This window comes from Ictalurus furcatus, chromosome 28 (assembly GCF_023375685.1).
Source record: "Ictalurus furcatus strain D&B chromosome 28, Billie_1.0, whole genome shotgun sequence".
NCBI lineage: Eukaryota > Metazoa > Chordata > Actinopteri > Siluriformes > Ictaluridae > Ictalurus > Ictalurus furcatus.
This window is the reverse complement of record NC_071282.1, coordinates 19,167,297-19,182,152: the sequence shown is the minus strand read 5'-3', so window position 1 is coordinate 19,182,152 and position 14,856 is coordinate 19,167,297. Positions and strand designations below refer to the sequence as shown.

The window sequence follows — 14,856 nt, the reverse complement described above, 5'->3', positions numbered from 1 at the left end:
TTTATTTTATACACACACTTTGTCCAGGAGTGTAATCACGAGCTCTTCCTTCTCAGGTCACTGAAATCGAGTGGATGATTTGGATGTTAAATGAGGTGCGTGGAGCGGTTACCCACGGAGGCAAATCATGTAGAATAGCTTTAAAGTGACTATGGAAGTCTTTTTCTCATCACTTTAACTCTATAAAACACAATAACGAGGGCTGAAAGATAAACAACATGGATGGATTTAAGAAACTACTCGTATGTCTAAATTACTGTACTGTACAAACTTGTTTGCTTTATAATGTGTGTGTGTGTGTGTGTGTGTGTGTGTAAGGAGTTATTTCATATATTAATACACTAAATTAGATATGAATTTTAATGAACAGAAATTTATAAATTAAATCTCCACCTACTGGACTATTAATCACTCGGCTGATAAAGCTACAGATTTTAACTCAAACTATTAGACACTACGTTTATTTAAAAAAATAAACTAAAATATGTTGAAGGATGAAGGATGTAATGTTATTTAATTGCGAATCTGTTTTTAGATGATTTAAACCTAACATGGCGAACAAATTATATTATAGAATTCAGGCAATTTTACTGGGGTTATCTCATACAGTGTAGCAAGTAATAATCTGGACAAACCTTTGTAATATCACAGTCTAAAACTGGATTTAAAGAGAAGCAAATTAGTAAATGAATCACATGAAAATGTATCACTTCAATATGAATCACATGAAAATGAATCACATGTAAAGGAATCATACGTAAATGAATCACATGTAAATGAACCATATGAAAATGAGTAAATAAATTAAAGACAAAAAATAAACTAAAATAAATACAACCCCACTTCTAAGATTTTTACCATATATTCTATCAAACATATACACATCACAGCGGTCAGTATACATCTCGCGAGATGTTAGCTTTTAAATTTAGAAGCTAACATCTCGCGAGATGTCCGGGTCCGTCTATCAGCTGATTGCAGGCTGTGTAATAAATATCATCTCGCGAGAATTAGTGCCGTGGTGACGTCGTGCATAGGAGAGATCTCGCGAGAACTGCGCCTCTAGGTTGGCCTTGGTGAAGCAGCGTAAACACACGGAAACAACAAAAGAAGATTTTCGACGTTTGAGCATGACGAAGCTGTAAAGTTTTGTTTCCTTTTCTTGTGCGGAATTAAAAGTAGGTTTTGTTTCGAAACGAGTGGTTGTGTAGAAGGACGACGACAAGGATTTGTGGTTTTAAAAAAAAATATATAATTAGGGAATATAGCTGGACAGTAAGTAAGCCTTATTTACACACATTATATTTATAACCTGCAGCTGTGAATGACATTCTGTAAGCAGTCATAAATCTGAATTATCACGACATTTTATATTTAAATATGGGGTTTTAAAAAAAGAAAAGAAAAGAAGACTAGTATTGTGGCTTGTCATTGTTAATAATAGTTCACCATGACAGCGCTTTGACTTCATGTAGATTAGATTAGGTTCGTTTAGATTAGTGAGAATAGAAACGCAGCTCTTTTCCTTAACTTCACCTGAAGTGGATTTCTAAATGTCTTGTTTTCAGGACATGAAAAACGAGCTGTCACTTCACTGTCCTCACTAACTCGCTCAGCATTGGGTCCATGTTGAACTGTTTATGTTTAAACTGCACAGTTTGCATACACAGACCCCTCTGTCATTAATCTGCACCTTGTGTGTTTGGCTTTTTCCTTTGGTATATGACTTGATACAACCCACCATAAAAAAAAAAAAAAAATGAAATGTACCAGGATATAATCTGCTAATCTGATAAGAGATTCAGAAAGTCCGTAGGAGTGCACAGTGTGTTCAGGGAAGAAGAAGAAGAAGAAGAAGAAGATGATCCTGTTCTGTCTTTTCCTCTTTAACTTCCTTTCATAATATTAGAAGAATTTCCTGTGGTTAAAAAACATCACATGCTTGAACCATGCTGTGGGCGCACACACACACACACACACACACACACACACAGTACAAACCCCACAGTGCACTAATCTTATCATAAGGTTGTGTTCTAAATCACTGGAATTTTTTGTGTGTCTGAGAATAAAATCCTATTTCAGCGTTAATGCCTGATTAATAAAGTAGGTTAGTGGCACAAACGTAGAAACGAGGCGTGTGAATCGTGAACCGAATTGTAGGAATGCTGTCGTACACAATCTATGCTGCGTTCATTATAATAGCTCTCCATTATAATAAAGAAACCTGACGTTTATTTGCTTCGTATCCTACTGTACTTACCCGGTTACTTTAAGTACTTCCTCACTCAATATTTTATTTGCTTACTTCATTTGTATTACGTTAACATTAGCGGTCGAGCGATAGTGCGTATTACTGAAACCGATAACCGAGTCGAGCGGTACCTGCCTGCTGATAACCCATTAATCAACTGATAGTTTTTAAAATTGATACTGAATGAAAACGTAACACTTTACAAAGATAAACAGTACTGACTGTACCGTGAAAATGTACTGTACTTTTTTTTAAAATGAAATAAATATATACATATTAATATTTACTAACAATTATTAAATATTTAAGTAAATAAAAGATACACATCCAAAAAAGATACACACTGGACCACAAAGCAACACCTCAAATAACAAATAAAAACATAGATGTCCAAAATAAATAATAAAAAAAAACCACTTCAAATAACACAACAAAATAAGTCAGTGATGGTTTTTATTCCGCCTCTAGAGGCCGCTCTCGTGCTGTATAACGACGGCGGACTCTTCTCAGCCGCTCCGCGTCAGGAAACACCGTCGGTGTGGATTTTTGCCGAGACCCAGGGATCAGTTATCGGTGCGATTAATCATCAAAACCCATCAATCGTTCGACCTGTAGTTTACAACATTATTATTTTCTGGGGTTTTTTTCCCCCTGTTACTTTATTGCTTCTATTATTTACCTCTTTACAATTAGGGGCTTGGGTGATAAGTGCAGAAACAATATCCTCATAAATAAGATTTCCTTCCTTCTTACCTTTTGTGAACGTATTTCTCAGTCGGTGTGACAGAAGGATTCATACGAAGCTCCTTCGGCTTTGTCCTTGTCGCTGTAGCGGGCACTCGAACACTTCCTCCTGAACAGGATGTTTTGAAACCTCCAGGATGCTGATATTTATATAGTTTATCAGATGTTCAGCACCTGCTTAGACATGAACGCTCTGAGATCCGGAGCGAGCCTGGAGGATCCGAGAGAGCCATCGGGAAATGATCGAGTTTGTCCTATTTTAAGGATGAAATGTGCTTTAAGGCTGCAGTTCTTTTTTTAATTTTTTTTTGAGACTCTAACTGTAAAATAATGTCACAGATCTCCAGGGACCAGCACAGATTTCTTTTAAGAACATAATCCAACTATTTTAAATATTAGACTCGGTGCACAAACAACCACAGTAATATTCTGATTCATTTATTTTTTTCATTGGCACCCTGGAGGTTTATTTTTCTCTTCATTCCTGATCTTTGTAAAGACAGAACTCACAGACAACGGTGGATTATTATTCCACGTAACGTAATAAACACGATCACGGCCCCCTTGGCTATTCATCACGCGCTCCCGCGGCTCTCCGGACTCCGTCTCCAGAAGGTCTGGTTTAAGGAACGGCGGACGTGGAGGATCCGGTTATTAATGATCAGTCACTGTAAAGAGACTCGACCTGTCACGGTTATTACGTTTACACGATCGCCTAAGAGTAATTATTCGAATGGATCATTGCGAATCTTTTGTTGTCATATAAGTATTTCAGGTTTATATTTAAATGATAATAATCCCAGGTTTACATTAATGCTCTGGTTCGAATGCGTTTCTATAGTAACAGCTCATTCAAAAAAACGTGTCTAATGGTGTTTATTCAATTTACGGAAGGAGTCTCCGGTGTCAGCTGTAACTTTACATTTTCTGACATCATCTTTTTTTTTAAAGCATGGTTGGTTATGAGTAATCAGCGATTAGTGCTTTTGAATGTTTGTTATTATTATTGTGCGTATTTAAGGCCTGCGTCAGTGTGATGCGCTCCTCCTGTCATGTGAGTAAAGGAGGGCGTGTTCAGGGTGTGTTCATTTTTCTCAGAAGTCTTCATCCTTGTCACGGGAGGGGGGGGGGGTCAGTAATTAGGAAATAACGTGTTGCTTAAGAGAAAAGCTTTACGTTTCCTCGCTGTAACGTTTCTGTGTACTCGCCGTTCTGTAAGGCCGGGCGTGACGACACTGTGGGATGAGTATCGTGATAAATAGAGTGTGTCACAACACACTTCTCTTTTTTAGAGATCTTTTTTTTTTATCTGTCTGTCTGTCTGTTCTATAAACTCGATTAGAAACCTGACGTTACGTCAACGTTTCGTATTTAACCTTTAAAATGGAAATGGCATACTTGGAGATTTAAAAAAAAGTTTTCTCATTTATGTATAATTATATCGTTTTTAAACTGAAATCTTTCTACTTTTTAAGTGTTCAAAAATTTGTAGACATTAAAGAAATTATGGAGCTTTTTTTTTCTTGTTTTTTAGATTAGTAACTTACTATTTTACTCATTTTACATACTAAATTTACTTTTGCCTGCTTTGCATACTTAATGACTTATTGTTTATTTTAATTGCTTACTGGCTTAATTTACTCAATTATAATAAATAATAATTACTTCCTTGTTTATTTAATAGCTTAAACACTTTTTATTTTCTTTCTTTCTTCTTTATTATTGTACTTGCATTACTTATTTACTCTATTTTTACATAATTGATGACTTTTCTATTACTTATTTATTTCTTTAATCACTTACTTTCCTTGTTTGCTTAATTATTTACTCGCTTACTTTATATATAGTTACTTTATTTTGTGATTAAGTGCTTACGTTACTTACTTTTTTGATTTTATTTGTTTACTTTAATTACTTCCTTGTTTATTTCAGTATTTAAACACACTTCTTGTTCTTTCTGGCTTCTTTATTGTTGATCTTGCGTTCCTTATTTACTTACGTGCTTAATTACTTTCTTATTACTTATTTATTACTTTAATCACGTCTTTCCTTCCCTTGTTTACTTAATTATTTACTCTTTTTAGCTTACTTTACACACTTATGTAGTAAGCTACACACTATAGTGTATGTACTTGTAGTCTGAGTGATTATAAATAAAAATTTGAGCACGACTGAGTAATACCGTCTTGCGATTCAATAAATGATCAAATGCAGCAAGGTTATTTCTGTACGCCTAGACGTCCCGGTTTGTTTCATCACAGAGTAAAAATCTTGAGTTTGTTTTTGTTTGTTTGTTATTTATTTATTCCGTCTGGTCCTCCAGCTGTGAGTGGTGATGGACTTTGCAGTAGCGTATCTCATGTGTATCACATCAGCAGCTCTGAAGGACACAGTGTTTTTGTCATGTATTTGGTTGTAGATAAAGACTTTCCTAATGCGCCGTGGGTTCTGTTTGAACTTCCGACACATCGATATAACGCTCTATAACGTTCTATAACGCCCTATAATGCTCTATAACGTTTTTTAAGGCTCTATAACGCTCTATAATGCTCTATAACGCTCTATAACGTTCTATAATGCTCTATAACGCTCTATAACGTTCTATAATGCTCTATAATGCTCTATAACGTTTTTTAAGGCTCTATAACGTTCTATAATGCTCTATAATGCTCTATAATGCGCTATAACGTTCTATAATGCTCTATAACGCTCTATAACGTTCTATAATGCTCTATAATGCTCTATAACGTTTTTTAAGGCTCTATAACGTTCTTTAACGCTCTGTAACGTTCTATAATGCTCTATAACGTTCTTTAATGCTCTATAACGTTCTTTAACGCTCTATAATGCTCTATAACACTCTATAATGCTCGATAATGCTCCGACAGGGGCGCAGATAACGCCACCACGTGACCGAGCGGCGTCCTGAGCGAGACGTGAACCTGTTTCAGTCCGCAGGTTCTCAGCCTGAACAAGCCGACCCGACCCGACCCGCGTATGTTCATGACCTCACAGCACGAGTTCATATATTATGTGTTCCTCTTTAAATTGTCCAGATTTGTGTTGGTTTTACTTTTGTGTTTAAAACGATCAAATTGCGTGCGAGATCACGGTAATAGTGACATCGTGATGATGTACGGACACGATTACCTGTTTTATCTGTAAATAAACTTCAGAGGTGTCTTGTTCAGGTGCAGGTTGTGGATTTTAAAAGTGTTTAAAAGAGTAAAAATCACAACCGCTTAAAATACACCTTAGAAAATACTGACTCTGGAATTCAGGATGCAGTAGACCGGGTTATTATTATTATTATTATTATTATTTTAAGCGTTTAAACTTCTTTTTATTTTTTTGGGCCAGTAATGATCCCCGCCCCTTGCTGGAACAGAGCTGATAAGCCCCGCCCCTTTTCCTTTATAGTTAATCGGAGGATACGGTGACGGCGTGTCGTGGTTTTTATTCTGTCTGTTGATTGTGTGTCATCATTTAATGCAATAATAATGAAAAGGAAAAACACAATGTTATTTCTCTCTCTCTCTTTCTCTTTCTCTCTCTCTCTCTCTCTCTTTCTCTTTCTTTCTCTTTCTCTCTCTTTCTCTTTCTCTCTCTCTCTTTCTGTCTCTCTCTTTCTCTTTCTCTCTCTCTCTCTTTCTCTCTCTCTCTCTCTCTCTCTTTCTCTCTCTCTCTTTCTCTCTCTCTCTCTCTCTCTCTCTTTCTCTCTCTCTCTCTCTCTCTCTCTCTCTCTCTCTCTCTCTCTCTCTCCCCCTCTCTCTCTCTCTCAGTCCTGCCGTGTATCAGGATGGTGTGCGTGTGGTGTGTGGAGGGTCGGCTGAGGACGTTGACCTTTGCGCTCTGCTCCATACTGACCTTTTCCCCTGGACATTCGTACATCTACATTGTGAGTGGTTTGTGTAAGCGTCAGTGTTGGTGATGTGCGGACCTCAGCACCTCCAGTTTACTCCACGTAAAGGAAGAGAGTCTGAACTGTTCCTGTAAACCTTTCTGCACTTTATTTATTTACACTTTATTTTACTCTCCTTTTATGTTGCAGCATCTGAATAATATGAGCTCCATGCTGTTAGAGGACTGGCCCGCTCTCTTCGGTTCTCCTCTCCCCAGAGACGGACTGATGGTGAGGAGCAGAACACAGAACCGCGCAGAACATCTGTCTCTCTCTGTCTCTTCCATATCTCTGTAAATTAACCTAGATTCAAATCTCTCTCTCTCTCTCTCTCTCTCAGGGTATTCTGGTCGAGTCCCGTCCTCTGAATGCCTGTACTCCGATAGATCCTCCTCCTGTTCCTCCCACTTCCTCTGATCCCAACAGCACTGTCGGATTCGTGGTTCTGATCCGCCGCTTCGATTGCAACTTCGATATCAAGGCGAGTGTCCTGCTCCTAATACCCAGTCCACGCTGCGACGACATCAGACACGTTTGTCTGGTTTTGTCAGATCGGATTTGTCTGAGCAGTGTGGTGCGATTTTCAGACGGGTTGTTCTGACGGATGTTGTGATTGTTAGTGAATAATGGGAGTTTAGTTTTAGTTGAAATGTTTTTCTTCACGCAGGTGCTGCATGCTCAGCAGGCCGGATACAGCGCCGCCATCGTCCACAACGTTTACTCCGACATCCTGCTGAGCATGAGCTACAGCAACGGTGTGACACATTTATACACACACATTTATATACACACATTTATACACACACACACGCGGATACACACACACAAACCACATCTGGTCTGATTGACTACACTGGTGATAAAGTTGGACTTTGTGAACATTTGATTTCTGACCTAACGATCCCGTTATGGTGGAACGTGTGTGTGTGTGTGTGTGTGTGTGTGTGTGTGTTGCAGAAACGTTAGCCGATGAGATCGAGATCCCGTCCGTGTTCACCAGCTACTCCGCCTCCAAAATCCTCCACAGTTTCATCAGACCAGACCAAGGGTGAGACGAGACACGAATTATAATATAATAATAATAATAATAATAATGTTTATTATTATTAATAACAACTCGAGGATGTTTTTACAATAAATGATGCACATGATGCACAAATTTCGTTTTCATCATCGGTTCCGATCCACTAATCTGATTGGATGAGCAGTGTTCCTAGAGTGCTTATATTCGTCTGACCGCACCGGGACGTTTCACTGTGTATGTCTCCGCTCGTCTGTGTTCGCCACCTTACAGTCCAGTCCGGTTCTGGTCTCGGTCCGTCACGCCGAAACGGTTACTACAGTAGCGTCAGCGACATGGTGAGAGGACACGGCACGCGGTACGTTTCTCATGAATATAACTTCGGATTTCATTTGAAAGCTCGTCAGATGAAGATGAAAAGGAAGAAGGGAAGCCAGTTTCGTTGGACGAACCCTTAACAGAAATGTACGAATCGTTGTGAGGTAGCTAGCCTGCTAGCCGACGCGCTATCAGTGAGTGTAGATTCTTCGGGATCTTTTTCCGTTCACGGAGCAAAAATAAACAAACTGTTTGGCCGTATTTTGTGTGAGATGTCAGGTACTCCATATTAAATTCTCACAGTCATGCGATTAGCATGTGATTGGCCATTATTGGCTGTTATTATTTATGATTAGCTGGGATTACTTGTGATTAGCTATGGATTAGCTGTGATTAGCTGTGATTAGCTGTGATTAGCTATGGATTAGCTGTGATTAGCTATGGATTAGCTGTGATTAGCTATGGATTAGCTATGGATTAGCTGTGATTAGCTATGGATTAGCTGTGATTACTTGTGATTTAGCTGTGATTAGCTATGGATTAGCTATGATTAACTATGGATTAGCTGTGATTAGCTGTGATTAACTATGGATTAGCTGTGATTAGCTGTGATTAGCTATGGATTAGCTGTGATTAGCTATGGATTAGCTGTGATTAGCTATGGATTAGCTGTGATTAGCTATGGATTAGCTGTGATTAGCTATGGATTAGCTGTGATTAGCTATGGATTAGCTGTGATTAGCTATGATTAGCTATGGATTAGCTGTGATTACTTGTGATTTAGCTGTGATTAGCTATGGATTAGCTATGATTAACTATGGATTAGCTGTGATTAGCTGTGATTAGCTATGGATTAGCTGTGATTAGCTATGGATTAGCTGTGATTAGCTATGGATTAGCTGTGATTAGCTATGATTAGCTATGGATTAGCTGTGATTACTTGTGATTTAGCTGTGATTAGCTATGGATTAGCTGTGATTAACTATGGATTAGCTGTGATTAGCTGTGATTAGCTATGGATTAGCTGTTATTAGCTATGGATTGGCTATGATTAACTATGGATTAGCTGTGATTAGCTGTGATTAGCTATGGATTAGCTGTGATTAGCTATGGATTAGCTGTGATTAGCTATGATTAGCTATGGATTAGCTGTGATTAGCTATGGATTAGCTGTGATTAGCTATGGATTAGCTGTGATTTAGCTGTGATTAGCTATGGATTAGCTATGGATTAGCTATGATTAGCTATGGATTAGCTGTGATTAGCTATGGATTAGCTGTGATTAGCTATGGATTAGCTGTGATTTAGCTGTGATTAGCTATGGATTAGCTATGGATTAGCTATGATTAGCTATGGATTAGCTGTGATTAGCTATGGATTAGCTGTGATTAGCTATGGATTAGCTGTGATTAGCTATGGATTAGCTGTGATTTAGCTGTGATTAGCTATGGATTAGCTATGATTAACTATGGATTAGCTGTGATTTAGCTGTGATTAGCTGTGATTAGCTGTGATTAGCTATGGGTTAGCTATGATTAACTATGGATTAGCTGTGATTAGCTATGGATTAGCTGGGATTAGCTGGGATTAGCTATGGATTAGCTGTGATTAGCTGTGATTAGCTATGGATTAGCTGTGATTAGCTGTGATTAGCTATGGATTAGCTGTTATTAGCTATGGATTGGCTATGATTAACTATGGATTAGCTGTGATTAGCTGTGATTAGCTATGGATTAGCTGTGATTAGCTATGGATTAGCTGTGATTAGCTATGATTAGCTATGGATTAGCTGTGATTAGCTATGGATTAGCTGTGATTAGCTATGGATTAGCTGTGATTTAGCTGTGATTAGCTATGGATTAGCTATGGATTAGCTATGATTAGCTATGGATTAGCTGTGATTAGCTATGGATTAGCTGTGATTAGCTATGGATTAGCTGTGATTTAGCTGTGATTAGCTATGGATTAGCTATGGATTAGCTATGATTAGCTATGGATTAGCTGTGATTAGCTATGGATTAGCTGTGATTAGCTATGGATTAGCTGTGATTAGCTATGGATTAGCTGTGATTTAGCTGTGATTAGCTATGGATTAGCTATGATTAACTATGGATTAGCTGTGATTTAGCTGTGATTAGCTGTGATTAGCTGTGATTAGCTATGGGTTAGCTATGATTAACTATGGATTAGCTGTGATTAGCTATGGATTAGCTGGGATTAGCTGGGATTAGCTATGGATTAGCTGTGATTAGCTGTGATTAGCTATGGATTAGCTGTGATTAGCTGTGATTAGCTATGGATTAGCTGTGATTACTTGTGATTTAGCTGTGATTAGCTGTGATTTAGCTGTGATTAGCTGGGATTAGCTATGGATTAGCTATGGATTAGCTGTGATTAGCTGTGATTAGTTGTGATTACTTGTGATTTAGCTGTAGCATTTGTGTCTATAGCTGAATGACAGCCGTGTTAATATTCAGTATAACGGCACTCTTACTGGTGCGATTTTGCTTAAATAAGTATACGTGTGAGTGAGAGCCTTATTTAGCAGGCGGTCTTCATGATCTCATGTTGCTGTGAAGATTTCCTGTTAAACACACGAAGGATTGTCACGATTTCCTGAAGGATTATTACGCGATGGAGTTCCGTTCTTGGCGAATAAACTGCTTTGCCGCTGTCTCAGCGCTGCATCCCGGTGATTGGTCGGATTATTGGACGTTGTTTTGAGGCTGCAGGGATTTGGTATTTCTTGCGCGGTGCTGATGTTGGCGTTGGCAATCGGTGATTTGGTTGCGGTTCTGTTGCTGTCGGACCTGATGGTGCAGGAGGTGACGTACCGCGATGCGACGAGGACGCTCACTCTGCTGTGTTTGATGTGCAGGGCCTACGTGATCCTGAAGCCCGATTTCTCCTTCCCTATCACCTTCTACCTCATCCCCTTCACCGGGATCGTGGGTCTGATCATCATCGTCATGGTGGTTATAGTGGTGAGAGCTCTTTCCTGACTATTTTTCCATATTTTCGGTAATCTCAGTCATTATAAATCCCTGCAACAGAAAAGCACTGACTCAACACATTCCTCTTCATCCTCTGACCTCATCACATCCTCATCCTGGATGTTATCTTCCCAGCTGCTCTCTCTCTCTCTCTCTCTCTCTCTCTCACACTGTTTAAACTAACTTGTATGAAGCTAAAATCTACACAAGCTAACTACCTTTGTCTGTGTTGCCATAGAAACGGCCGATTTCCAAGTCTGAACAAACGAACAGATTGTAGCTGCAGGAATTATTCTGAAAATGATTATAGCAGAATTAAAGATTATTATATGTTATGAGCACAATTTGTGACGTGTAAATACAAACTTGCAGGAAATCTTGCAGTTGCCATGGCAATCAGGAATCTTCCATACCATCTCCTGTAGCCAAATTCTTTTACAGACTACAAAATGTTATTTTAGTTCAATTTCTGTCAGTGTTTTATTGGATTTTTTTGAACTCGTGTGTGTGTGTGTGTGTGTGTGTGTGTGTGTGTGTGCGCGTGTGTGCAGGTGGTGCGCTGTGTGCAGTACAGGAAAAGACTGAGGAAGAACAGACTGACAAAAGAGCAGCTGAAGAAAATCCCCATTCACAAGTTCACTAAAGGTGAAGCACAATAAACTCCCACAATGCACCTCTGCGCCCCGTCTAGTACAGTGCGACCTCACGTTAGAACTCGACTGCTCGCTTTTGTTTTTAAATTTCTGATATAGATTGAATTTGTTATCAGGATGTTGCAAAACGGACAGCGGTTCCGTTCATGTGAGCAAGCGTCACGTGAGGAAGCGCGCGCTGGGAATGGGGAAAATGATTCATCTCGACTTACCGACACGAAGACCGACACTAATACTGAGATCTCCAGTCCCCTCCGAAACTACTGAATGACAAGGCCAATTAAATTGTTTTTGCTGTAGACTGAAGACATTTGGGTTTGTTAAAAAGGATAAGCCAACATGAAGACCGGAGAGCTGTCTAGGAGAAAAGCAAGCCACTCTGAAGCTGAGAAAAGAGGGAAAATACAACCATCTCTCTCTCTCTCTCTCTCTCTCTCTCTCTCTCAGGTGATGAGTATGATGTGTGTGCGATCTGTCTGGACGAATATGAAGAGGGGGATAAGTTGCGGGTGCTGCCATGTTCACACGGTATGTGTGTGTGTGTGTGTGTGTGTGTGTGTGTGTGTGTTTTATCCATTTCAAATGAAAAACTGAAAATTTTTTTTAGATGTTGTTTTTGGACACATGACTGAGTTGTGTGTGTGTGTGTGTGTGTGTGTGTGTGTGTGTGTGTGTGTGTGTCCGTCCCCGTCCCCTGGTTCTCAGCTTATCACAGCCGGTGTGTGGACCCGTGGCTCACGCAGACCAAGAAGACGTGTCCCGTGTGTAAGCAGCGAGTCACTCGCACCAACCCTGAGTATTCCGACTCGTCTGACTCTGAGGAGGAGGCGGGGCGTCACACAGGTGACGACGGAGAGGGCGGGGCTTCAGGCGAAGAGCAGTCTGAGCGCACACCTTTGCTACACCCATCTCCTCCGTCCACGGGCACCTACGAGGCCACGGTCGCTACGGTGACGACCTCTGCTCAGTGCCTGCCTCAGCATGACTCGCCGTTGCAAGGATACGACGGTTACTACTCCCCCATGCAGGGTTCTGAAGAGGACACGGAGGAAACGGAAGACGACGACGACGACGACAACGACAACGACGACGACGACGACGACACGGCACAGCTAATCGGGCACGGAGCCGTCAGGGTGTGAGAGCAAAGCATCGTGGGAAGGAGAATTAAAAACATGAGCTTTTCAGGCTTTTTTTTGTGTTCTTTTTATTTTTAAACCTAATTTTGTTGTTGGGCTAGTTGGTATAACGTGAAGTTTTAGAACTACGATGTGTACCAGCGCCCCCTGGAGGTAAGACGCCCTTCAGGACACGCTGCTACGGCGGGAAGGAAGTTTGGTCTCGAGGTTCCTGTGCGGAGGATTTCGCGCCGGTGGTTGTAAGATCGTGACGTGTGTACACAGCGATTATTGTGCAATACGGACCTGACCCCAGTTTGTTTTGATGATGTTGTTCTTTTAGGTCGAAAAGGAAAGTCCCTGGAAATTTCCTCCCGTGTCTAATCAGGCTGCACCATACGGACAAAAACAACACGTGACTAGATTAGATTAATTCATAATTAATGATTGAAATTTGCCTTGTAATCTTAACACGTTTCGACAAACTGGCGATGCCGTCAGGCGTCAGGGTTAAACATCTGCGGTAACTAATTGGACCGAAATCATTTCTGTGGGGATTATTGATCGCACATCTGGACTGTTTGAGATCGAGTGCAGTATCATCATAACAACTAACAAATGAGATATCTATTGTGCAGCCCTGCTGATCTTTTTATCATTTTCTTTCTTTCGTTTGTAATTTAGGCTCCTGTTTCCTGTAACATTGTCCACGCCCACACACGCACGTGTGCAGTAACACTAGGCTTCTTTCTATAACTGACTGTATATTACACGTCTTCTCTTTATCCTGTTTATGACTCTACTGTAAAACAGTGTTTAGTTTCACCTGTAATATTATTCTTTTTAAATTTAAAAACACCCTCAAGTTGAAGAACTTTCCCCTAACCGCTCAGAAGTGTGTATCCGCTAATGTGAAGTGCACGTAAAGGAGCAGTTCAACCAGAAACGCAGTGTCCAGTATTCAGTATTCCCCTGATCAGCAATTTTTCGCACTGGACCTACGAAGCTAATGTAACTAACAAGAGGAAGACGTTTACGGCCTCCAGTTTAGCACGGTGCACACACACACAAAAAACAAACAACGCATGGCTAATCGTCACGCGGTCGACGCTAAACATTTGTTAGCTACGTCCGAAACTAAAGACGTGACCTGAGGGTAAAAGTGAAATCGAATTTGAACGTTGATTTAGAACTTTTTCGTTTGTTTTTGTTTTTTTGCTCTGTACTGTTACTTTGATTAACGAGGAAGTAAACAAGGGTGCATTTTAAAGCACGAATAATGTATAATGTATTGAATTTGTGCCTGAATTGAACGCTGTCCATAATCCGGCTCTCTTTAGGACCCGCTCGGAGCGTCGTGACTTTTATTAAACCACATCTGTGTGATTGTAATTTTATGTTTTGAAAAAAACAAACAAAAAAAAATGTATAACTGAAACTGAGATTGTATCACATTAGTGTGTGTGTGTGTGTGTGTGTGTGTGTGTGTGTGTGTGAGTGAGGAGAAATGACAGATCCAGGGTTAATCTGTTTATCTTTCTTTCAGTCTCTGAATGGAATTTTTGAACAACACTATAATCGAACACTTGTGGCACACACCTGGGACCTGAGCTGTTCATTGAGTAATGTTCTCTTTTGTTGTTGTTGTTGTTGTTGTTGATTTTTGTTTTGGTTTCCCAAGATGTTAGAAAGGTGTGTGTGTGTGTGTGTGTGTGTGTGTGTGTAACTGCATTCCTAATGTACTACACTGTTTAGCTTTTGTGCCATCATAAAGAGGATTTTTATCTATTCGCTGTGCAGCAGTCTTTCTCACTTTAATAATGTGTGTTAATCTCACAGCGCTGCTGAATTCTG

General features: G+C 39.9%; 1 protein-coding gene across 1 annotated transcript; it reads left to right on the top strand.

Moving 5' to 3' along the window:
• Window positions 1-1,061: 1,061 nt before the first annotated feature.
• Window positions 1,062-14,790, top strand: rnf167 (ring finger protein 167). Its single transcript, XM_053617636.1, has 10 exons — window positions 1,062-1,275; window positions 6,781-6,896; window positions 7,050-7,130; window positions 7,240-7,380; window positions 7,567-7,654; window positions 7,857-7,947; window positions 11,117-11,222; window positions 11,783-11,876; window positions 12,332-12,412; window positions 12,590-14,790. Exons 2-10 carry the CDS (start codon window positions 6,798-6,800, stop codon window positions 13,024-13,026), a joined length of 1,218 nt encoding a protein of 405 aa, XP_053473611.1. The 5' UTR covers window positions 1,062-1,275; window positions 6,781-6,797; the 3' UTR covers window positions 13,027-14,790.
• Window positions 14,791-14,856: the final 66 nt, after the last annotated feature.

Coding starts and splice junctions, on each gene's coding strand:
- rnf167 (XM_053617636.1), top strand. CDS start 6,798: ATGGTGTGCGTGTGGTGTGTGGAGGGTCGGCTGAGGACGTTGACCTTT. Junction 7,948..11,116: donor TTCATCAGACCAGACCAAGG/GTGAGACGAGAC, acceptor TTTGATGTGCAG/GGCCTACGTGATCCTGAAGC. Junction 12,413..12,589: donor GGTGCTGCCATGTTCACACG/GTATGTGTGTGT, acceptor CCTGGTTCTCAG/CTTATCACAGCCGGTGTGTG.